Genomic DNA, 26,681 nt, shown 5'->3' on the forward strand with positions numbered 1-26,681 from the left:
GCTAGCTGTGAAATTATTCCATAACTAAAAATGCAGGTACTCTATCCATGTATGCTTGTACGGTTGAACCTATCCATGAATCCAATAAACAGGGAAAAATTCTACGCATGCAGGCGGCACAGGAAGGAGCATGAAAACATGACGAACACAATCAACTAAGAAACTGCAATGAACCAAAAAAACCAAAGCAACATAACAAAGCGAGGAATGGTGGAACCAGGGATTACCTCAAATTGCTGAAGAAGGGACAGACTGAACGATTTCAGGACCTGTGCGTGTTGGTCAGGTCTCCAGCGTGGCAGATCTACACGAGCAACATGAACGATGAGCCAACGCACATGAATCCGGTGCAGAGATGGAAAGGAATCGAAACAAAAGAAATAGGGATCCGAAGAAAATGAATGGACGACGGTGACAGAGTCGACGAGAAGAAAGGAGCGCCTGCCAGTTAGGGAAAAAGGAAGACAATAGCAGAGGGACTCATATAAGGGGAGTGGGAGAAAGCAACGGTATGGGCGCTGCGGTGGAAGGACGGGAACACAGTGGGCCGACGCTGTTGAGAAAGCTCGACGAAGGACGAATAAACAGTGGACCGACACTATTGAGAAAGCACTCGCGAGGCGACGGACACGGGCATGGTCAGAGGTACGGCAAGGCGTGGATTTATCGGATTTTGGAATCCGGTGAACAATCCTCACCTGCCGGTATGGGCACATGCACCAGAGCACAACGACGTATGTCGGATGATGAGCTGCACAGGCGAGAACTGAGGAGGAGGGGCACTCACGGGGACAAACGGCGAAGCGCCGACTATCACGGACGGCTGCCACGGATGCGTCAACCTTGGCCCGAGCCGTAGCAACAAAGATCCGCTCGAACGACCCGTTGTACCCAATCCGAGCCCTCCAGTTAGCGGCATGGTGGACGCCACGAGCGGGCGGAGTCGTCCCCTCCATCGAGTTGGAGTAGGGCCTCTCTTTGCCCTACTGGAGCACTTAGATGCCTCCAACTAGGTCAGGGACTTAGATGCAGGTAATATAAGTCTCATCTCCCCTCTGCTGGAAGTAGGGCCCCTTTTTTCCCGAACTAGAATATAAGACTTGTGTCAACTTGCATCACCATCTGGGTCGGGGACACACAACATCATTTCACTGGTTTGTTAGGTCCTCGGATCCAAACACCGACACTTAGGAACTTCCTGAGAAGCCCACAATCTTTGTAGGCGTGCTGGATGGGGTAGTAGTGGTTCAGACATGGGGCCTCAGCATCTTCGAAATGGCTAGTGGCCTCCTCGGTCGGAGGTTTCCTCCCTTTTGGGCCAATGTGGCTACTAGAATATTGTCGTGTCGTTGTATGTCCTTCTTCTTTCATTTGTTAGGTTATTCGTCGATGCCTCCATCGGGCTCTTTGTCGTGTTTGGTCCTCTGCTTGCGGTGATTGAAAATCACACCCACCGTATCTTCCCCCGATGTATGGCTAGTTGCGATGTCGTGGAGTTTCTTCGTGGTTCGTAGGCTTTATGCCCCAACTTGTGCACCAGAGTCTCACTCGTGGTGCCCAAGATGAAAGTGCAACATCGGCATCAACGAGGTTAGTCAGATTATTGCACTACCACAAGAAGCGTCGGATGTAGTCCCTCAAGGTCTTGTACGGTTTCTGTCAGCAGTTCTTGAGGTCCCACAGGCTGCCCGGGCACACATACGCACCCTGGGAATTTCCAACAAAAAACATTTACCCTTTGTCGTTACACCCACAAACTCTCAATAATATGACCCTTTCACTCATATTTATATTACCATTTGGGAGAAAGATGCAAAAGGGCTCTCAAAGTCTCCATTTTTGGCGATTAATGCCAAAGGGGAGAAAGTATTAAGCCCAAAGCAAAAGGACCGCACCACCACCATTTCAAAAAATTTTGAAATAAAGTTTTAATTGGTATTTTTCAATTGGTATCTAATTTACAATAAATCCTTCAATTGGTATCTTTAAAAGTCAATTTTAAAATTGGTATCTATCTCAAAAACCCTCTTGAAAGCTAAGAGGAGAATTTCATTCAGGGGGAGTTTTATTTAGTCAAAGGAAAAGCATTTAAAACAGGGGGAGAAATTTCAAATCTTGAAAATGCTTCTTGCAATCTTATTCATATACCTTTGACTATTTGTAAAAAGACTTTCGAAAAGATTTTCCAAAAAGATTTGCAAAAACAAAACAAGTGGTGCAAATGTGGTCCAAAATGTTAAATAAAAGAAAAGCAATCCATTCATACTTAGTGAGATTTTCATTGGTTTAACTCCAAGTAACCAATGCACATTCCAAATGCAAACTAGTTTCATTTCTGCATTTATTATTTGCTTTGGTTTGTGTTGGCATCAATCACCAAAAAGGGGGAGATTGAAAGGGAAATAGGATTAACCATTTCCTATAATTAATTTTGGTGGTTGATAGTCAACACAAACACATGGACTAACTAGTTTGTCTAGAATTCATGTATTACAGGTGCATAAGGTTCAACACAAACCAATAAAAGATTCAAGTTAGGGACACAATTTTAAAGGAGCAAAAGGACTTGAGTGTGCTGAACAATATGGCGCACCAGACTGTCTAGTGTGCCATCGGTCAGTGTCCGGTGCACCAGGCCGTACAAGTTCAAACCAGCCACTCTCGAGAACTCCAGGGCGCGCTCCGCTATAATTCACTGGACTGTCCGGTGTGCCACCGGACTATCTGGTGAGTCAGCGGGCAACGGCTATCCAGCACCAACGGTCGACTACAAAAGTACCTACCGCGGTGAACAGTGCGCGACAGAAGTCAGAGCTGCGAAGTCAGAGGGCACCAGACTATCCGGTGTGGCACCGGACTGTCCGGTGCCGCAAGAGGACAAAGCTCCAACGGTCGACTCGGCTCCGAACTCTAACGGTTGGGTGACATGGCGGCGTACCGGACAAGGAACAGTGCATGTCCGGTGGCGCACCGGACTGTTCGGTGCGCCCATCGCCAGCAGCCTCCCCATCGGCTACCAAGGTGGTTGGGGTCTATAAATACCCCCCAAACACCACAACCTTTGGCATCCAAGTTTTCTGAAGATCACATTCAATACAAGAGCTCTAGCTTTCACTCCAAGACACAAAACAAAAGATCAAATCCTCTCTGTGTCCCAAATTCAATCCAAACACTTAGTGGCTTGTGAGAGAGAGATTTTTATGTTCATTTGCGCTCTAGTCGTTTGGATTGCCTTTCTTATTTCTCATTCTTGTTCTCAAGTGACTTGTAATCAAAGCAAGAGACACCTAAGTGTGTGGTGGTCCTTGCGGGGTCTTAGTGACCCGATTGATTAAGGAGAAGGCTCACTTGGTCTAAGTGACTGTTTGAGAGAGTGAAAAGGTTGAAATAGACCCGATCTTTGTGACCTCCTCAACGGGGACTAGGTTCTTTGGAACCGAACCTCGGTAAAACAAATCACCGTGTTCATTCGCTTGATTCTCATTTGATTTGTTTTCCCCCTCTCTTTTAGACTTGAATTTAACTCTAACACTAACCCCGGCTTGTAGTGTGTGTTTAAAGTTATAAATTTCAGGTTTCGCCTATTCACCCCCCTCTAGGCGACTTCCAATTGGTATCAAAGTCAGTTCTTCATTAAGAGTCTAATCAACTCGAAGTGATGTCAGGAGATCACGCCAAGAGGGAGATCATGATCGGCGAAAAGGCCGCAAGCTCAAGGAGGACTCTCTCAAGGGAGTTCGACAACAAAAACAAGGAGGAATCCTCTTCCTCCATCAAATCGCATCGGAGAGGTGACAAGAAGAAGAAGATGAAAAGGGTGGTCTACTACGAGACCGACTCTTCGTTATCCTCCACATCAAGCTCTGAGTCATCCACTACTTCTAAGCGCCATGAGCGCAAGAAGTATAGTAAGATGCCCCTACGCTATCCCGTATTTCAAAGCCCGCTCCATTACTTTTCGTACCCCTAGGCAAACCACCATAATTTGATGGCGAAGATTATTGTATGTGGAGTGATAAAATGAGGCACCATATACCCTCACTCCACGAAAGTATTTGGGATATTGTTGACTATGGAGCGCAGGTACCTCAAGTCGGGGACAAAGACTACAACTCAGACGAGGCCGCCCAAATTAGGCACTTTAACTCCCAAGCCACGTCTATACTCCTCACCTCCTTGTGTCGAGAGGAGTATAACAAAGTGTAAGGGTTAAAGAGCGCCAAAGAAATTTGGGACGTCCTCAAAACCGCGCACGAAGGGGACGAGGTGACCAAGATCACCAAGCGCGAAACGATCGAGGGAGAACTCGGTCGATTTGTCCTCAACAAAGGGGAAGAACCGCAAGCCATGTACAACCGGCTCAAGACAATGGTCAACCAAGTGCGCAACCTCGGGAGCACCAAATGGGATGACCATGAAATGGTCAAGGTTATTCTAAGATCCCTGGTTTTCGCAATCCTACTCAAGTGCAATTAATTCGTGGGGATCCTAGATATAAACTAATGTCTCCCAAGGAAGTGATTGGCAAGTTTGTGAGCTTTGAACTTATGATCAAAGACACCAAACACATTGTCAACTTGGAGCAAGGCGCCACCTCCACACCCGAGGTGCAACCCATCGCATTCAAGGCGAGGAAGAAGAGAACACTACAGGAAACGCCTAAATTTTCGTGGGCCAAAAACCCACGAAAATAAGCCTAAACCGACGAAAATAGAATATTTTCGTCGGCAGGCCGACGAAAATAGCCGCCGAAAATAAATTCGACGAAATTAGGCAACTATTTTCGTCGGTCCCGACGAAAAATAGCTATTTTCGTCGGCTTTCCCAAGGCCGACGAAAATAGTGAGTGGACCAACTATTTTCGTCGGCCCGATGGTGGCCGACGAAAATAAGTTCCCAGGTTATTTTCGTCGGCCAACACTGAGACCGACGAAAATAGCCTGGGAACTTATTTTCGTCGGCCACACCGAGGCCGACGAAAATTGATGTTTCCCCCCCAAAAACAGATTTTTCTGCACCTATTAATAATTCACAGCAAAATAAACATTATCACAATTAACATATACACATTCACAAGCAAAATACATAATTAACAAAACACATTCACATAATTCACAAAACACATTCCATAGTCCATTCAAATAAGTCCAGTCCAGAGTCCATAAATAGTCCATAAGTCCATAAACAGTCCATAGTACACACTCACTACTCACTCCTCACTCCGGCGGGCTGTGGGAGTTTTGGCCACTCCCTCCTCCGCCACCAGGAAGGTGGCCACTCCCTCCAGCACCATGGACGAGGAAGTCTTGGACGTTGACACCACCCTCCGATCCATGAGCATGTGACGCTGAACCCTGCAATTCATCAATCATTCAAATAAGGCTGTATACATATACATTGTTGTGTTTGGTCAATATTTGCGTAAAACTAAACATGGAACATCACCTGTGATCCATGGTGAGGAGGAGGTTGTGCATGCATCCACGGGTACTGTTGTGGTGGCCACCCCAGAGGTGGTGGCACCCACCCCGTCGGTGGCGGTGCCATCCACGCTTGATATGGCTGAGAGCCCGCCGGTGGCTGGGAGACCGGTGGCACCCATCCCGGGACTGGCTGCGATCCTTGGGGTGGTGGAGGCGTCCAAGTGCCTGGAGGTGCCTGCGTCCACCCAACACCGGTCCACTGTGGCTGCGACGTTGGAGCTTGTCCTGGCCACTGTCCCCATCCTTGTGCCTGCGAGCCATTTTTGATAATAAAGAAAAAGTTGCTATGGAATTGAAGTGTTCAGAAAGTGTTACCTGGGGAGGGCGAAAAGCGGGCAAGTTCATATCAGGGCCGAGTCGAGTAGTCATTTCCTGCAAATGGATGCAACGTTAGAATCACAACATTATACTTTGAATTCAATGACGACACGTGATGAGATAGACAAATTACCTGAAAATAAGAAGCCATATATTGCGTCAGCTGTCCAACCTGCTCCTGCGCTGCTCGAGCCTGCTCCTGTGCTGCTCGAGCCTGCTCCTGTGCTGCCCGAGTCTCCTCCTCCAGCTGAGCCTCTCGAGCAGACCTGGAGGAGCGAGAACTCCCTCCCGAAGAGGATGCCTTCCCTTGACCTATTGTCCTGTTATATTCCACAACGCCGGTGCCAAAGGCAAACCTGCATGATACACATAGTTGAGCCATTAAGTGGACACATTCTTGTTAATGAAATCGTCGAATCAAACACAAACACCTCACCTGCCATGCTTTCTACCCCCACCACTATGGTACAACGCCGAGGCATCTAAGTCTGAATGCATCCAGTCGAAATCAGGCCCATGGCGTTGAGTCATTTCCTCCCCATATGCATTCTGCAAAGAAAGTTAAAGTTGGAGTTAGACACAAAACATGCAATTTAATTCGTAAATACAAACTTGTTTACCATTTTCTCCCTTGCCGCCTCGCTGCATAGCTCATCAGGGTTCGTCGGATCAGGGCCACGGTGACCACGGACGTAAACCTCCATAAAACTTGGAGCAACTCCACTTTCAGCTTCCTGCATGAAAAAGAAGAGTTAAACCATATAATTTTCATAGATGTAACATACAAGTTTGATTTATATACTGACCATGCGGCGTGCGGTACCAAGGTGTCCATCGGCGCCGTACCTATGCCCCGGTCCTTCAGTGCCACGGTTGACGCGGTGCTTGTTGGACTCTGCAATCCACTCAGGCGACGCCCATCTCTTAGCCAACCACCTCCATGCTTCCATGTCCTTGGACAGCCAATCCACAACGCTCTCCAGGTACTGCTCCTCTGTGAGGTAGATCTCATTGGCCCCTAATGCTTTGCTCATTTTCTGACCCTTTATCTTCTTGTAGTAGTAGTTGACGGCCGCGATGCGAGCATTGTACATGGCATCCTTGATTATCTTATCAGCGCACTTCCGAAAGTGCCTCTTCACACGTGTCCACTGAGCCTGATCCTCCTCGATGTCATCCGGCAATTGGAACCTCCCCTACATATCAATGGAGAAGTTAAGTTAAAGTAAGATTAGGTGAAGCAATAATTCAATGAATTGCTTATATACGAAAGTAAACTCACCCAGAACTCGTCCCACACAGCCACCTGACAAGTCCTTCGTTTTTTTTTCCGAACTTCCCCCTCCGCTACTGCTTTCCCCTGACTCCCCTGGCTCGACATAGTCCTTTAGACCCCAGTCAGCCCACTGCATAGCCGCGAACCTCTCGCCATTGAGCTCCACCATGCCAGGGTAGTAGAAGCGACAGAGGCTACCCAACACCGCGTTCACCTTAGGACGTCTGCCTGTACCGTCCCAAGTCAAGTCTTCCCATGACCTACAAAAATTAATAAAACAAGTAAACTAGTGCAATCACGTTCACATTAAAAAATTAACAAAACAGAAATAAGCCCCACCATTCTCCATGCGGCCGGATGAGCCTCCTCTCGGCAGGTCTCGGACCAAGCGCATTGCTCTTCTTATACCTAAGTATACAAGTAAATTCAATATGATGAAATGATTAGAAACTAATATCAATTAAAGTAATATGCATAATAATACCTGAAGGACGTAGAACCATCTGACGCGTCGCCCGCGCTGCCTGCCCCCATTGGGTCAACCTCCTCATCCTGCTCACCCTCGTCATCCTGCTCACCCTCGTCATCCTGCTCACCCTCCTCACCCTGCACATGAGCATCCTGCTGAGGAGTCTCCTGCTCACCCTCCTCACCCTGCACTTCGTCTAGACAGTCGAGAAGTTGTTGCTGCCTCTGTCGGCTCTGTGAGGTGCCCTGAAAAAGCCCACTGCCCGAGCTGTCCTCGCTGGCCGCGCTGCCCCCACTCCTCCTCGATCTCCTATGCTTGAACATGTTCAACTGTAGATAAATTAATGTCAAACCACAGTATATGAAACAAATAATATGAAAATTAATAATGTGGAAATTGGAATACATAGCTAAAAGAAACATACTAATCAAAAGTCATCCGCATCCGATGATGCTTCTTCGGCTCGTTGTTTATTCATACGCTCTTGATTTCGTTGGATCCTTACTGATCTTCTAACGACGACAGGTCGTTTGCGCTTTGACCTAGGTTCTTCAATTAAGTCGCTTGAATTGCAACAGAGATTTTCAAGTCCTTCTCCATTGGTCACATGGAATCGGTGAGCTATGTCTTGATTCGACGCCGCTTCTGGTTGAAAAACAGCATCATCGTTGTCCCTGATTATACTCACGTAGTCAGCACTCTCTGGAGCGACGACTTGTGGGTTGACTTTGATTGCAACCCACCAAGCCCTAAGGCTTGGGTGAGGATATGGCAGGTAGTACACCTGTTTTGCCTGATTTGCAAGGACAACATCGCTCATACTGCTCGGAATCCTAGAGCTATGCTTCACCTCGACATTACCATACTTGTCGACACGAGTCCCACTATGAGCATCAAACCAGTCGCACTCGAAAAACACGACTTTAAGTTCTTTGGGGCCATCGAAAATCAACTCTACAATGTTTTGAAGAACACCGTAATAGTCCACTACTTTGTCATCGTCAACATATGAACTTGCCAACACACCACTATTGGTGGTGGCTGCCAATGGTCGACTCTTCTCCAATTTCGCGGTTCGGAAGCGATATCCATTTACATCATAGCGAGTATAGTTTCGGACGGACACAGAGGTATGTGCCATTTGCTGCAAGTCCGGGTGCACAGAGTTTTTGGAAACCTATACAAGTAATTAGTATATGCATTATATCTTCCAAGTCCAAAATTCAAAGATTAAGTATGGACAATGAGAGAATGACAATTACTAACATAATTACGAAACCACTGCACGAAGTTTGGTCCACCTTTCAACCCATCACGTCGAAGATTTTCTAATTGGATGGCCGTAGGTTTACTAGTAGATTTCCAACATTCTTCATCAAACATGCTGGACATATTACAAACATGGAGATTACACACTATAGAAATTATGAGATGAGAAAATGGACGTAATTATGAGGAAAACTTACTCGAACGCCTCCTGTGTGCTGTCAATATTGCTATACATATATAGCATTAGCGTGTTCAAATCTGATGCTTCAATGTGACGTACACTCCCTTTTCCAACTGCTTTACCCGGATTCGCAAAAATTTGAAGGGTGCTTTGGGGTGATTCATTATCGACATGAAGTCGCACTGAAGGCGCAAACACATTGTTGGCTCGAGCGAAATACCTGGTTGAGAATTGAGATATCTCCTTAAGGGCAAAAGCCTCCGCAATACACCCTTCGACTCTAGCCTTGTTCCGAACAGACGCCCTGAGCTTTTTCAACGCCCTTTCTATAGGATACATCCACCTGAATTGCACTGGTCCGCCTACCAAAGCTTCCCAAGGCAAATGCACAATTAGATGTTGCATCACATTGAAGAATCCTGGCGGGAAAACCTTTTCAAATTTACAAATAAGAATTGGAATTTCTTTCTCAAATTTCTGCATCAACCTCTTCGATACCGTCTTTGCGCATACTTCCCCATAGAAGTAACTCAACTCTGCAAATATGCTCCAAAGCTCATCCTTAAAATAGCCTCGAAACATCATGGGCATCAGCCTCTCCATAATAATATGGTAGTCATGGCTTTTCAAACCGATCAATTTACCGGTCTTCAGATTGACTGCCCGTTTCAGATTTGCCGCATACCGATCTGGAAATTTCAGATTCTTCAACCACTTAAATATTTCTTTCCTTTCATCCGGCTTGAGGCAGTAATCAGCTCGCGGCCTACTTTCATGCCCTTTATCGCTTACTTTCAACTCGAGCATCGGCCTCTTACAAATTTCAGCCATGTCTTTTCTTGCCTTCATATTATCTTTCGTTTTATCAGTCACATCGAAACATGTGCTTATGATGCTTTCAGCAACGTTACGCTCTTGGTGCATCAAGTCTATGTTGTGCGGCATGATCAAGGCTTTTGCATACGGAAGCTCCCATATTGATGAAATATGGGTCCAGTTATGGTCCTCCCCGTAGCCTTGGAACCTATCATTTTCTCCTTGCTTCAGACAAGCATGCCATGCCATTATCTGCGGTGCAGTTTGCCTCTTTGGTGGCCCATTTCTGATTTTGGCTCCACCTCTGAATGCAGTAAGCGAATTCCTAAAATCATGCTTGAATGGAGTCCAACGTCGATGAGCATCAAAGAATGACACTTTCCCACCATGCTTCAATCTGAATGCATCCGTATCATTCATACATATGGGACAGCACAACCGACCATGGACGCACCATCCAGACCAATCTCCATACGCCAGCAGATCATGCACTGACCACAAATAAGCAGCGCGCATGGTAAACTCCTTTTCAGTATGGCTGTCATAAGCCTTCACACCTCTCCACAACTGTTTCAGCTCTTCGATTAAAGGGCGAACAAACATATTCAGCTTTGGCCCTGGATGCTCGGGGCCTGGGATGACTAGTGCAAGGAACATGAACTCTTCTTTATTGACCAACTCAGGAGGAAGATTATATGGCACAATGAAGACAGGCCAACACGAGTAAGGGCTTGCACTGGTATTGAAAGGTGTGAATCCGTCCGTCGATAGACCAAGCCGTACACTCCTAGGGTCGTTTGCAAATTCGGGATCAAACTCGTCAAATGCCTTCCACGCATCACCGTCCGACGGATGGACCATTATGTCTGGATCAGTGACGAGACGTACACCATTCTTTGGCCACGTCATATGCAGAGCTATTTCCTTGTTGAGGAACAGCCTTGAAAGCCGAGGAATGATAGGCAACCGACGAAGTTGCTTAGCTGCGACCTTCGTAACTACCAATTCACCCTCATCATTTGTCACCTCGACATATCTAGAAGCTTCACAATGCTTACAACGGTCAAGCTTGTCATCATCCTCAAAGAATAGCATGCAACTATTGGGACACACGTCGATCTTCTCATATGTCATCCCAAGACCAGCCAACATCTTCTTTGCGAAGTACATATTCTTTGGCAACTTATGATTCTCCGGGAGAACCTCGCCCATAAGTTGGACGATGTCGTTGTAAGCACTGTTTGAAATGTTGTGCTTCGACTTTATCGCCATTAGTCTTGTGAGAGTCCCAAGAACTGACATCTGAGTGTGCTCGTGCAGTCTCTCTTCTCCCGCGGCGAGTAGCCGGAAGAATTCTTGAGCATCGCGTGGAAGCTGCCCCGGCTCCTCAGCGTTCATTTCAACCTCCCTACCAAGATCATGCAACATATCGTCCATCCTATCATGATCGTCATCAAGCTCCACCTCCGCGTCAACGTGTCTAATAGACTCTCCATGCCGGTACCATACAAGGTAGTTCGGCATAAACCCACTTTTGCAAAGGTGTTTCTCCATTTCTTCCTTCTTCTGAGGCCACTTGTTCTCGCAGCGATTGCAAGGACACTTCACTAGACGACCAGTTGCATCTTTGAAAGCGTGCTCAAGAAAAGCCTTTGTTACACCCATCCATTCATTTGAATGTGCCCCATCCTTTCTCCACCCGTCATACATCACCCTTCGATCACCGTCCATTTTAAAGGCTAAACAAAAGTCAAAGAACATCAACGATCGTCCGTGGCTTAATTAGGTGAACTCCCTATTAGGTAAAGGCCCTAAACCCACCCAAGAGTGTAGGCTGATGCTTGTGATTTATGACGTGTAGCCTACGATTGTCGCTAAATTTCGGCAGCATAACCCCGCTGCTCTCCAAGCACACGCCTGAACATGGTGTGTTGGAGAACAACTGAGTTACACAACCGAAATTCCGCGTAAATCGTAAGACACATATCACAAATCACAAGCATCGGCCTACACTCTCAGGCTGTCCAAAATACGTGGACAATTCCGGAGCGGCAAACCTCACAAGCCAATGTGACGTTCGCCGTTCCCGAACGGGTGACGCATACGGTTCGCTACGGTTAACGATTAAAACTAAACTCTAAACATTAAAACATAACTCGGAGACAAAATATGAATTTGAATTAAAGCAATAAACAGTTAAACTAATCACAACACGACAAGATGACTAATATAAATTAATGACCTCGGAGCCTCGGCAATTATACTTGCCTGATGGCGCAAATGCGGGCGAGTCGAGGCGGGCGACGACGCAGCTGGGAGACCTTCGCGACGGAGCGGGCGGGCGTGTGGGCGGCGGCACGGCGCAGGGAGGCCGTCGCGATGCGGTGCAGCGCGCCTCGGGCGGGACGACGGCGCGGCGAGGGACGGGCGGGGTGCCTCGGACGACGGGCGTGCGGGCAGCGGCGTGGGGCTCGGCGGGGCGGGCGTGGGGCTCGGCAGGCGTGCACGGGCGAGGGGCGCAGCGTGTAGGGGTAGGGGCACGGCGTGCAGGGGCGGGCGTGGGCCTCGGCGGCGTGCAGGGGCGCGGTGAGCGTGGGCTCGGTGGCGCGGGCTCCCTTAGCGCGCGGGGCGGCGGCGTGGCACCGGCGGCGCGGGGACCGGCGGCGCGGGCACCGGCGGGCGGGCGCGGGCACCGGCGGGCGGGGTGGCACCGGCGGCGCGGGCACCGGCGGGCTCCCTTAGCGCGCGGGGCGGCGGCGTGGCGCGTCGGCGCGGGCACCGGCGGGCGGCGGGCGGTGGCGCGGCGAGGGGAGGGCGAGCGTGGGGCGGTGGCGTTGGGTGAAACGAGTGACGCGCGATTGAAACGAGCGGGGCCGAGGACGACGATGTTGGGCCTCTATTTTCGTCGGCCTCACTAGGCCGACGAAAATAGAGTACGGTTAATGATGTATTTTCGTCGGTTTGGCCATGGCCCACGAAAATAAGCGTTATTTTCGTCGGCCTAGTGACCGACGAAAATACGTTTTTGTATTTTCGTCGGCAGGTCGATGGGCCCACGAAAATACGCATTATTTTCGTCGGCCTAGGGACCGACGAAAATAATGTCAGTATTTTCGTGGGCCGGCCGACGAAAATATCTCGGCCCACGAAAATTTAGGCGTTTCCTGTAGTGGAAGGAGTCTACATCAAGTAGGCTTCCAATCGACGCCTCCAAGCTCGACAACGAGGAAATGGCGCTCATCATCAAGAGCTTCCGCCAAATCCTCAAACAAAGGAAGGGAAAAGACTACAAGTACCGCTCCAAGAAGGTGTGCTACCGGTGTGGTAAGTCCGGTCACTATATTGCTAAATGTCCAATTTCTAGTGAAAGTGACAGGGACGAGGACTAGAAGGGGAAGAAGAAGGAGAAGAAGAGGTACTACAAGAAGAAGGGCGGCAATGCCCACATATGTCGGGAATGGTACTCCGATGAGAGCTCCACCGACTCCTCCGATGACGAGGACGCCGCCAACATCGTCGTCAACAAGGGTCTCCTCTTTCCCAACATCGGCCACAAGTGTCTTATGGCTAAGGACGGCAAGAAGAAGAAGATACACTCTAGAGCCACCCCCAAATATACAACATCTAGTGATGAGGGTAGCTCTAGTGATAGTGAAGATAATTTAATGTCTCTCTTTGCCAACCTTAGCATGGACCAAAAGAAAAAAAATTAAATGAATTAATTCAAGCCATTAATGAGAAGGATGAACTCTTGGATAGCCAAGAGGACTTCCTCATTAAAGAAAACAAAAAATTTGTTAAATTGAAAAATGCTTATGCTCAAGAAGTAGAAAATGTGAAAAATTAACTAAGGAGCTTAGCATTTGTCATGATTCAATTTCTAGTCTTAGAAATGAAAATGCTAGTTTAGTTTCTAAGGTTAAAGAATTGAATATTTGCAATGATTCTATTTTCTATCTTAGAGATGAGAATGCTAGATTAAATGCTAAGATAGAAGAATTAAATGCTTGCAAACCATCTACATCTACTGTTGAGCATATTTCTATTTGCACTAGATGTAGAGATAGTAATGTTGAAGCTATAGATGATCACCTTGTCATGATTAAGAAACAAAATGATCACATAGCTCAATTAAGTGCTAAAATTGCCGAGCATGAACTAGAAAATGAAAAGTTTAAATTTGCTCGTAGCATGCTTTATAATGGGAGACGCCCTGGCATTAAGGATGGCATTGGTTTCCAATAGGGAAGCAATGTCAAGCTTAATGCCCCTAAGAAATTGTCTAATTTTGTTAAGGGTAAAGCTCCCATGGTTCAGGATAGTGAGGGTTACATTTTATATCCTGCAAACTATCCCGAACATAAGATTAGAAAAGTTCATGCTAGAAAATCTCATAATGTTCCTCATCATGTATTCATGTATAAAAATGAGGCTTCTAGCTCTAGGCATACCACTCATGTTAAATTGCCTAGTAAGAAAATTCTTGCTGCATCAAATGAGCATAATGTTTCATTTAAGACTTTTGATGCATCATATGTTTTAACTAACAAATCAGGAAAAATAGTTGCCAAATATGTTGGGGGCAAACACAAGAGTTCAAAGACTTGTGTTTGGGTACCCAAGGTGCTTGTTTCTAACGTCAAAGGACCCAAGACTGTTTGGGTACCTAAGAACAAGGCCTAAAATTGTTTTGTAGGTTTATGCATCCGGTGGTTCAAGTTGGACAATCAATAGCGGGTGCATAAACCACATGATAGGGGAGAAGAGAATGTTCTCCTTCTATCAGAAAAATGAAGATCCCCAACGAGCTATCACATTCGGGGATGGAAATCAAGGTTTGGTCAAAGGCTTGGGTAAAATTGCTATTTCACCTGACCATTCTTTCCAATGTGTTTCTTGTAGATTCTTTAGATTACAACTTGCTTTTTGTTTCTCAATTATGTAAAATGGGCTACAATTGTCTATTCATAGATGTAGGTGTTACTGTCTTTAGAAGGAGTGATGATTCAATAGCATTTAAGGGAGTGTTAGAGGGTCAGCTATATTTAGTCGATTTTAATGATAACCAAGCTGAACTTGACACTTGCTTAATTGCTCAGACTATTATGGGTTGGCTCTGGCATCGCCGACTTGCCCATGTTGGAATGAAGAATCTTCACAAACTTCTAAAGGAAGAGCACATTTTAGAACTAACCAATGTTCATTTTGAGAAAGACAGGGTTTGTAGTGCATGCCAAGCAGGAAAGCAAGTTGGCGCTCATCATCCACACAAGAACATAATGACGACTGACAGGCCGCTCGAGCTACTCCACAAGGACCTATTTGGCCTGATCGCTTACATAAGCATCGACGGGAGTAAGTACTGTCTAGTTATTGTGGATGATTATTTTCGCTTCACTTGGGTGTTCTTTTTGCAGGAAAAATCACAAACCCAAGAGGCCTTAAAAGGATTCCTAAGATGGGCTCAAAACGAGTTCGGATTGAGGATCAAAAAGATAAGAAGCGACAATGGGATGGAGTTCAAGAACTCTCAAATCGAAGGCTTTCTTGAGAAATTTCAAATCTTGAAAATGCTTCTTGCAATCTTATTCATATACCTTTGACTATTTGCAAAAAGACTTTTGAAAAGATTTTTCAAAAAGATTTGCAAAAACAAAACAAGTGGTGCAAATGTGATCCAAAATGTTAAATAAAAGAAAAGCAATCCATTCATACTTAGTGAGATTTTCATTGGTTTAACTCCAAGTAACCTATGCACATTCCAAATGCAAACTAGTTTCATTTCTGCATTTATTATTTGCTTTGGTTTGTGTTGGCATCAATCACCAAAAAGGGGGAGATTGAAAGGGAAATAGGATTAACCATTTCCTATAATTAATTTTGGTGGTTGTTAGTCAACACAAACACATGGACTAACTAGTTTGTCTAGAATTCATGTATTACAAGTGCATAAGGTTCAACACAAACCAATAAAAGATTCAAGTTAAGGACACAATTTTAAAGGAGCAAAAGGACTTGAGTGTGATGAACAATGGCGCACCGGACTGTCCGGTGCACCAGACCGTACAAGGTCAAACCAGCCACTCTTAGGAACTCCAGGGTGCGCTCCGCTATAATTCACCGGACTGTCCGGTGTGCCACCGGACTGTCTAGTGAGTCAGCGGGCATTGGCTAGCCAGCGCCAACGGGTCGACTGCAAAAGTACCTGCCACGGTGAACAGTGCGCGACAGAAGTCAGAGCTGCAAAGTCAGAGGGCACTGAACTGTCCGGTGCTGCATGAGGACAAAGCTCCAACGGTCGACTCGGCTCCGAACCCTAATGGTTGGGTGACGTGGTGGCGCACCGGACAAGGAACAGTGCCTATCCGGTGGCGCACCGGACTGTCCGGTGCGCCCGTCGCCAACAGCCTCCCCAACGGCTACCAAGGTGGTTGGGGGCTATAAATACCCCCAACCACCACAACCTTTGGTATCCAAGTTTTCTGAAGATCACATTCAATACAAGAGCTCTAGCATTCACTCCAAGACACAAAACAAAAGATCAAATCCTCTCCGAGTCCCAAATTCATTCCAAACACTTTGTGGCTTGTGAGAGAGAGATTTTTGTGTTCACTTGCGCTATTGTCGCTTGGATTGCCTTTCTTCTTTCTCATTCTTGTTCTCAAGTGACTTGTAATCAAAGCAAGAGTGTAACACCCGGTTTTAAAGGACAAAGCCGGGTGCATCTCATACATGCGCCAAGAAGACAACATATATAATAACAGAGTGTATAGAGATAAATGTCATAAATCATCAGAGTATTTATTACATAGCGGAAGACTTATTACAAAATAAGAGATAAATATAAAACGAACTAAGGATCGTCGGCGCCAATGTCGACTGGGAAACGCCACCTAGATCAGATCGAACTCCTCAGTGTTAGGCGGCTCCTCCTGAACCACCTGATCATCTCCTGTGGGGGGGTGTGAGACAGCAAGGGTGAGCTCACACATGATCATCGCTCAACAAGTTGTGGGGAATAATGTGACACGAACTCACCAAAGGTGGGAGCTCATGTGAAGTGTAAGGCTGATCAATGATAGGGGGTAAAGCTGAGCATTGCTTTTAAGTAGTTGGTCAAAATTTTATTAGCAGTTACTAAGTGTAAGTAAATACCAAACCATAAGTAAAGTAATAGAACAAAATTAATAATAAACCCATGCAATGCAAATGACAAAATTGAATTTAAGTTCCATAATTTAAACATCAGAGAGTCCTGAGCTGCTCATGACCGTGAGCTCGGCTAGTATACCAGTTTTACACTCTGCAGAGGTTGTACCCTTTACCCACAAGTCATGTTACCCATCTGCCAAGGGGTCATGAATCCCATACACCTCTACCTAGGAAGCGCGGCAGGGCAACACTACGAGGCCTTTACAAAGTTCCACTAGCTTCCGAAAACCCGCTACAGTTTATGGGAAGATCCAGTACAGGGTTCCTGGCTGACAGCCATCGCAGCAAAATCAACCAGGGACCTCCCCGCACTGACCTCTCCCCTACTGCCCTTGCCCCTTTCGGGTAAGGTAGTCTTCCACTAGCTTTCCTAATTAGTCAGCCAAGGGCGTCCCATTAAACCCTTGTGGTGGCACGTGTTACTCAAGTTAAGCTCTATGTTCCAATTAACATTAATGAACTTGACATGAACATAAACAGAATAACATAAAGAATTGGAACATAGAGGTAATAAGTGATTATCCCAAAACCATGTAAAGCAATAGCAAACTACCCAAGTGATTCAGGGGTAAACAAGGTAATGAGATAAACAATTCTAGGGTGACCTATTGGGTCCCATCAAAATTAACCTATGCATGGATAAGTGATATTAAAGAGCATTATTAGGTAAAAAGTGGTCAAGGGCACAACTTGCCTTCAATGAGCTCCTGCTCAGCTACTTCTACTTGTTGAACCTCAGTTACCACAGTGGCTTGCTCGTCTACTCGCATCAACACAATACATACATGGTATAGCCAAAATCAACATCACACCAAACAGATGAATAAAATATACAGTAAAAATATACACATTAAAATGAAATCCTAGGAACTGGAATAACTAAATTTGGAGTTATAGAACTCAAGTTATGAATTTTCTAAGATTTAATGTGATTAAAGTAGGATTAAATGTTAAATTAATGTTCTTACTGTTTTCATGTCAAAACAGAGACACTAAATGATAGAGAATAATATTACAAAATTTTAGGAACTGGAATGGCTCAATTTGGATTTAGAATGAATTAGATATGAATTTTCCAAGTTCTAGCAATTGTTTTTGTATTAAAATTGCATTTACTAATTCATTTACTTATTTTAAATACGTTCTGGACTGGGCGCATAAAACTAGAGAACAACAGGGGCTTCTACGCAAAAGTACTCAGACTCAGAACTCCCTGCGCAGGACGGCGGGTTAATTTATTAAGTCTCTAGGGTTTCTTTTGCAATTTTGGACGGCCGAAGGGGTATCATGCATTGTGAGCCGCACGATCCTACCTCTACGGTTAAGATTAGATCTTCATTATTATACACCGGCGCACAGTTTTTAACCCTCGGATGCCTAATCAACGGACCGGATCTCTAATTGACCGAGGCCCTCGACGCCCGCCCGATCACCATCCGACGGCCCGCAATGCCCCCGCGAATCGGTATCCCCGTGTTCTAATCCCAGCCGCCCGCTGAATCCGACGGCCTAGACACCGTCCAATCTCCACCGTTAACTCATGGATCTAGGGCCACGACTCGTTCTTCCCCAAACGACCAGAGCAGCGGAAACAAGCACGCCCACGGCGGCGCCATAGCCGGAGTCCGAGCCACACGCGATCTCCACCCCTAAACTCTAATCCGAACGCGGTAGCAAGAAGCAGTAACAATAGGGTATTGCGTAGGACCCTACTCACCGTGAATCGAAGAGGCGAACCCAGCTCCCCACGGCGCACGGCGAACTCCGAAGTACGGCGAGCAATTGCATGAGCTCTGAGACTCCGACAGTGAAATTGCGGGCTGACGAAGCACCCAGGAACCCCGGTGCAGCTCTGGAATGCCTCACGGATGCCTGAGCGCCCGCGATTCACGCGCTCGTCGGTGGCGGATCCTCTCGCCTTTGCGTGCTCACGGCGGCAGCTAAATTGGTGCGGTTACAACCCAACGCGCCGCGGTTTCAAGTTTATAGGGTCAGCGCGATGAGGCCGGCATGAGCGGAGACTGTTACGCCCGAACGTCCAGGCTTTACATCGTGAATTCGCCGCGGACTCAGCGCACGACGCGCCGTGGAGCTCGGTTGGTGGGGAAAAAGGATAGTACCCGCTGACAGGTGGGTCCCGATCGACAGCAGCCAGCGCGCGCGGTGGATGGCACAGACACATGGGACCCACTGTCGGCGCACCCATGAAGTCGGTGGAGCGGGCTGGCGCGAGGGTAACCTTAGGTGGGCCGAAATGGAGCACCAAGGCCCAGGTAAGCTTTTTATTCTTTTCCCTTTTATTTTTCTGTTTTCTTTCTTCTTCTCTTCTAGGTTTAAATTTGAATTTGAATTTAGTTTCAAACCTTGTGCAAATTTGTTATCAAATCATATTATGGAATGAAAAATACCAATTTTAGGAATATATTTATATTATTTATATTTTCATATCATTTCTCTTCTTACTTTCAAACCCTAATTTTCAATTTAGGGTTTAATCCAATTTCTAGTTTTTTATATTATTATTATTTTTATTTAATGCACAAACATAAAAACTCCACATGATGCATTTTCTTTTATTTTGGTATTATTGGTTTTAATTAATCACTCTCAATTAGATGTGTGCTCTTTTTATGATGCAAATAAGGCACATAAAATGAGAAGATCTCTCTATATTATTTATTTAGAATTCTGAGTATTACAAAGAGACACCTAAGTGTGTGGTGGTCCTTGCGGGGTCTTAGTGACCTGATTGATTAAGGAGAAGGCTCACTCGGTCTAAGTGACCGTTTGAGAGAGGGAAAGGGTTGAAATAGATCCGGTCTTTGTGACCTCCTCAACGGGGACTAGGTTCTTTGAAACCGAACCTTGGTAAAACAAATCACCATTTTCATTCGCTTGATTCTCATTTGATTTGTTTTCCCCCTCTCTTTCGGACTTGAATTTAACTCTAACGATAACCCCGGCTTGTAGTGTGTGTTTAAAGTTATAAATTTCAGGTTTCGCCTATTCACCCCCCCTCTAGGCGACTTTCAAGGTTTTCTAGCCATGCTCACGCCGAGTCTGCTAAGTAAAGGGGAGGTTCTGGATTACGAAATTGTCATGGTTTGTTCCTCTCCCTTAACATGCCAATCAGTAGTCTCCTAGCCAAAGGTTGGGGTTTGATTCTCCTGAGTACTTTGCGATGTTGGTGGGTGCCTTGTACCGCTACGGTACTAGCACCTAGAGGATGTGGTGGCCGAAGGCCTGAGGTCCCGGTGGAGGGGAGCTCAAACTTCGGTCCTCATTAGGATTAAAGTGTCCTCCACGATGTTGATTGTACCGATGGTCGATGCATGTCCCCTCTTGTCCTTTTTCCTAGGGCCCTGGGTCGGGCACGCTTTGCGTGTTTCTGCCTGTCCTTGGGTGCCGATGGGACAGGACCCATGTCGTACCTTCCTCTTTGTACTCGAGCATCTGTCCCGACGAAGCATCATTTTTCGACGACGCAGACGCGGTATGCTGGTCGACCCTTGGCTCTCAACGTCGCGACATGGAACTCTCGGTCTATTATTGCATAGAAAGGTAGAGAATACCCCGGATCTCGTGATGGGTCCTCCGTTCGATCAGAGTCTCGGCCTTGGGGAGCTTATCAAGGAGCGTCATGGCGACCACAACGTTCTGGCTCACCCGGGGCATCGCGATGGTCCACTCCCGTCACGGATTAAGCGACGACGTACGTTCTCCGTTGTAGCATGCACTCGTCCAACATCTCGTCGTGGTCGTACCGACCGCTATCGTGGTGCCCCTCATCTACCAGTCGGGAGGTACTGGCTGCTTTGGGAAGGACCCAGTCCTTGTGGCAGCTTTTGGTAGGGTAGTTTGAGCCACGGTGGAGCGGCCGCCGCCGCATGTATCGTGACGCTAGCGGTGGTTCCCTTAGGGCTTCCTGTGAGCGAGGAGCGGTTTTCCGGGGTGTCGGCTATGAAGCACACCTGGGCCGAGTCATGACTTGCTCCACTGGATAGGGAGTTATGTCCGTATTCTGGCCTTGACATGAGGAGGTCATGGAATGAATCCCTAATGGGGTACATCATTCCCACAAACTCAACATAAGTGGGTCTTGTCACGCACCGTCGTCCATCGTTTCCCTGAGGGGAACTGAGCTGGAGGCCTCCGAGGCCCCTACAAACATCGGCCAAGTCTTTCATTTAGGGGGATTGGGCTTTCGGGACCCTGATCATTGTTCCCTCGTTGTCGACGATGAAGTCGAGGTTTCAAAAATGAATGGTCATTCCAGGGCCCAAACTACGCCGTGGCCGACCATCCAGAACTTGGAGAAGTCGTCGAGAACGCGCAAGCCCCCTACCTGGCATGCCAACTATAGGTGTATTGAACTAGTTCCAACAAGTAAATTTATTTGTACGTGTTCCGTGGTCCGGATGGTATGCCCAATAGGCACGAGATTTATACTAGTTCAGGTAGAACGTATCTACATCCAGTCTTCGGCGGCTTGCGCTACTTACACCTTCGTTGCTCAATGCTCGTAGTAGGGGTTGTAAGCGGGCGAGAGAGGGAGGAGCTCCCAAGTCTCTTATACTTGGTTAGACCTAATGACTATGAATGTGGTGCTCTCTACCAAGCCTTGGCTGTCGTGGTGGTTCGCTCCTTGATTTCGGTCTCTATGGTCCTCTGGGTCTGGTCGTTCGGACGTCTGTTGGCCGACCTCCCCCTTTATATAGGCTAAGGTGGGGGTCGGCTACCAGTAGCTTCTCAAGGAAGGAGCTATGGTGCGATGGTAAAATAGGGCGTTCTACCTTAGTAAAGTCGTGCTTGTTTGTATGTGTCTCGGTCGTATAGGCTTCCCTAGTCACGCTCTTTATGGCTGGTGGTGTGGGCGACGAAGAGCTCTAGCATCATCATTGTCGTTTCTGTGCCATACCGACCCCTGGCCTCCATAGCCTAGGTCTCGACGCAGCTCGTCGTGTTGCGGGCCCTGTAGACGGCCAGTGCACTCAGGCCTAGGGTTGATAGGTCATGAGTGGGTCGTAGGCCTAGGGCTCGTAGGTTGAGTGGAAGGAAGACCAACTCCCCCATTGTGGCTTGATGCTAGATGAAGTTAATGTGGCCGGTCACTTATGGCAGATTAATCTTGGGGATCAGACGCGGAACCCACTCAAGTGGCTTCCTCTCGATTTGCCTGACCCCACTCAAGAGCTCGGTGCCTCGGAACTATTCGGGGGCGGGTCCTTCCAAAGGAGACCTTTCCCTCGTTCTCTTGCTGACTCGTGGGTCCTAGGGGCCCGAGAATATTATCCTCAACATAACGCAATGGAAGGTGTTTTTTAGACTTTCAGTGCAAAGCCTTCTTAGTGAAGTTTCACGGTTTGAACTCGTTATAGAAAATAAACTAATCCCACAAGGAGCTACTATTAGGTAGAAGGCTTTGCCGAAGGTCGATCAAAATCTATTTTGTAAGTGTGTTGCAGGGTGACACCTTCAATGTTATTAGACTAAAATGAGAAGCTTCGACCTCGACCGAAGAGAAGATAAAGCTTGGACAAAGATGAAATCACCTTCGGACATAGAAAGTCTACAAAGGACGACTAGGAGACGTACAGGACATAGAAAGTTCACTTTGTTAGATGACGACGAAAACAGACTAAAGCCTAATTTCATGATTAGGCCAAACATTGAATATTAACCAACAAATACTTCTCAGATCACTAGATTGCTCTAGACTGGTTTTGGACGGCAGGTAAAATAGAAAAAAATGGAATTTTTAAATAAAAGTAACGCTGTCAATCAAACGCCAAATACAACCGATGCGCTTCCATTTATCAGGTTTCTTCATAATCCATTGCCTGCAATTCACATTACAGTACAATGATGATGAGCAAAGCGAATCATATAACCACAGCTATGCAGGCACACTACTTCAGGTCAGTAAGTTCAATACAGAGGAGAGATTCCATGCTGACAGAGTTAACAATAAACTTCGGTATAATCATGAACAGGAGAAACACATCCGAGATGAGGAAACATCCAATGATTAAAAAATATAAGGTGCAAAGTTCACGGGGCTGCCTTCACCACGAATGATACTCTGGGAAGCAAAAGTTCATTACACATCAGGTGGTGAACCACCAGGAACCAACTGTAACAGGACAAGTGAATGTGTTAAACATGCAGCATTAGACAATAACAAAAGCACTAAACATCAACATTATCTGAGCATGATCCTTACAATGGCTATGTTGTTGCCGTTCAGGAGGATCTGGTCAAGTTTTGTAATACGGCGCCCTTCAGCAGTGTATTCACTGCAGGATAAACATGAAATTGGTGAAGTTATTGACTGGATTTCAGAAAAGCAATTGAAAACTAAAATCATGGTTTCAACGTTGACAAGACGACCCAAGGCAAGCTGGGTACGCCTTGTTGCCTAGGTGACAATGTGTAACCTAGACCAAGGCAAGTTGGGTCCGCCGGGCACCTAGGCAACACCTTCAAAACGGAGTTATAAATCACTAATAGAGCAGGTAAACTGGTGAAAAAATAGATGATCTAAGTTAACTTGGAACATTTGTTTCAATTATAGCTAATTGTTGTAACTACAACTAAAAGTTCAGAGAACAATTGATATCGACGTTTTGATTTACAGAATCTCATGATGTAATTTCAAAATTTACGGAAACTTTACTATTGAGTTTCAAGGCATGGGCTTGGGGAAACTGAACTGCCTAGTACAGCTTTAAAATAGATCCTCTTCTAAAGGAATGATGGCTTATTGCAGCTTATATACAGAATGGCAAAGAAAAATAAGCTACGTCTTTTGCTGCAAGGTAAGAGTTTGATTTAAATGTTAAGGAGTTTAGCTTCCGTAGTTCTGAGTCTCTTAGAACCAGGAGTTTATCAAGCCTCCAAAAGGAATCATGTTTTGAAAGTAGATATGAATGTGATCACAAGATAACTTAGTTGCATCTCTGTTGTCTTTCACTAATAAATTGGACCACCCTTACTGGTAGAGCTTTCTAAAGGACATGATGGCTCATAGCCTTCCCCTCCCCAATTAAACGTTCTGAGTGCTAAGCTGTGTTTCTCATCAAAGTGGTTATAACTGAGGGTAGAGCTCCCTTACAAAGTTCTGAAGCAACACCAGTTAGATTAATTATCTCTTAGACATTATTCAAGCTCCGCTGCCTTCATGTAACGAGCACAGGCTATCTTTTCTTTCATTAAAAGTTATGTAAAATCCAAGCCTGGTGACACAGGAATTGGTCTGAACTACCCTCTATAACAAAAATCTCGAACGCAATTCACTAGGTTAGCTATATCTAAAAAATTGTCAATTCACTAGGTTAGCTATATCTAAGAAATTGCCCAAACTCCACCAACATGACGCAATGAGTATGAGCAACATTTTTGCACTGGGTGAGAATGTTGTCTGAGTTACTGAAAAGAACATCTAACCAAACATGGGTAACCATCATGGTACGAAACAACGTACAAGAACATAGACTAGGGACTAGGGTTTAGGGGTTTGGGGTGATTTTCGACATACTACTCGGTGACGTCCTCCAGCACCATATTGACGTAGACATCAAAGCCGCAGAGGGTGCCAACGAGCTCCTTGTCCCCCTTCATGATCACCCAGATCTTGGACCCGATGCACCGGTCGATCAGCTCTGGTCACCGCACCAATTCGCGCACGCCATGTAAGAGGAAACAGCTGGTTCAAGATCCCGAACCCCAAAAAGATAGAATGCAGAAACAACCGAATCACGAGCACAGCTCGACGTAAAGTGAGACTCTTCTGTCGCGCACCTGAGGGGAGAAGCTGGGAGGGGTTGTTCTGAGACATGTCGACACCTCTGGTGGCAGTGGGGGCGGTGGGGATCGGTACGCGACGATGAAGCCGCGACTACAAACGGCGGCGGGCTAAGAACGACACGGAACGACGGCGGGCGAAGAACGACACAGAACGGCGGCGGCGCAGAGATTGGGGATTTTGCTTCTTCGTTGGGTTGGATGGGCTCCTTCCATTCGAGACGCCCTTGTCGATTAGTGACATGAAGGCGGGGGCCGGGGGCACAGCGGAGCCGTGCGTTATTCTCTTAGCCGTCCGATTGCTCCATTGACGGCGCATATCGCAGCTGGCCTCCCGGTCGGAGCTGGGCTGAGAAGCATCGGTGTAGTTTCACTTGGACCTGGAGATGTATTGGGCATGAGAAGAAAACTCGAACCCACTTGCCAGGTGAAGAAAACACGAAACCAATGGCTACGTTCTTTGGGCTGATGTCATCGACGATATTGTTAGCCTTTCTCATCACAACTCACAAGGTGAAACTATCGTTAACTACTACCATATAGCTCATGCTATGATCCTGTAGAGGGGACAGAAGGGGTCAGCGACGGCAGCGACAACACGAGAGGAAGGGTTAACGACGACGACGGTAGCGTGAGTGAGAGGAGGGGGTGACAGGGACGCAGGGAAGGGGAGGGAGAGGCTAGGGATGTGGGTCGCATGAGAGAGATGATTCAAATAATATTGTCTATTGGATCTGAGTGAGTACGAGAGATAGGGTTATCTAGCGATCTGAGATGGTGTATTAAGTGTACGTGCAATTTGTTTGGTGGATTTAGTGGAGACTGAGGGTGTGGGGGTGATTTGGTTAGGTGATTTTTGTAAAGTTTGAAATAGTGAATTATATAGTGGTATAGATTAATAGACACATAGATTATATAGTGGTATAGCTCTAATGTATTAAGCAGGGGCTATGTACCCGATATATGTGCACCTGATATATATTTTCTGCTTTATATAACTAGCTAACTAGCATGGGAGTGGGCAGGGGAGTCGGGGGAGGCGGGATCATGAGAAGGGAGATGGGCGAGATGAGGGGTGAGTGATGATCCAAATAATATTGTCCATTGAATTGAGTAAAGGAGAGAGGGTTATCCAGCGTTATGAACCATTAGTTTTGATGGTGTTAAATTTGTGTATAATTTGTTTGATGGATTCAGTGGATGTTATGAGTGTGAGGGTAATTTGGTTGGGTGAGTTTTACAAAGTTTAAATTAGTGGATTATGTAGTGGTATAGATATAGACTAGTTACGTCGTTTTATATAATGGTTTGCATGTTACATGATAGTTCAATTTGCATATGTTGACTCATTGCCAATGCTTGTGCCTCTCCTAGTTGCAAACTGTTTGATGACTAGTGTATCGTGCGCGCCTATGCGTGCGTGGTAAACAGTGATTTGGATTTTGGAATATTTGTAAAATATTAGCCTGTTGGATATTGCGGCATGACCATATTTATGGTGAAAACATTGGTTGTGATTTGTGAAGCACATAAATATAATATTATACATCACATTACAAAACTAAGATGAGACCGTCATGATGTTTGTCGTCATTGTAGTTTAGTTGTAGAGCAAACAGAAACAATAATACACAATAAGAAGCATTTGGATCTGGCTTCCAAGTAGCCTCCATTACACATAAACTAGAGTTTATTGATACATGTCGTAGAAACATATATAAATTTGGACGGCCTTTAGCTATGTACACAAAAGCAGACAACTTCCAGCAATGTGGGCAACATTCGTAAGTACATAAAATAGTTTCCTATACAAACAATGAAACATCAGTTGTGTTTATAGTGTTTGTTTGGTTG

The 26,681-nt window shown here is 46.2% G+C and overlaps 1 protein-coding gene across 1 annotated transcript; it reads right to left on the reverse strand.

Annotated features, from left to right (window-relative positions):
• Positions 1-22,805: 22,805 nt before the first annotated feature.
• LOC100283319 (sm-like protein LSM5) lies at positions 22,806-25,239 on the reverse strand. Its single transcript, XM_008656781.3, has 4 exons — positions 24,825-25,239; positions 24,562-24,685; positions 23,248-23,320; positions 22,806-23,157 (listed from the first exon to the last, which is right to left on the reverse strand). Exons 1-4 carry the CDS (start codon positions 24,859-24,861, stop codon positions 23,125-23,127), a joined length of 267 nt encoding a protein of 88 aa, XP_008655003.1. The 5' UTR covers positions 24,862-25,239; the 3' UTR covers positions 22,806-23,124.
• Between the last annotated feature and the right edge of the window lie 1,442 nt (positions 25,240-26,681).

Source organism: Zea mays, chromosome 8, assembly GCF_902167145.1.
Source record: "Zea mays cultivar B73 chromosome 8, Zm-B73-REFERENCE-NAM-5.0, whole genome shotgun sequence".
Classification (NCBI taxonomy): domain Eukaryota; kingdom Viridiplantae; phylum Streptophyta; class Magnoliopsida; order Poales; family Poaceae; genus Zea; species Zea mays.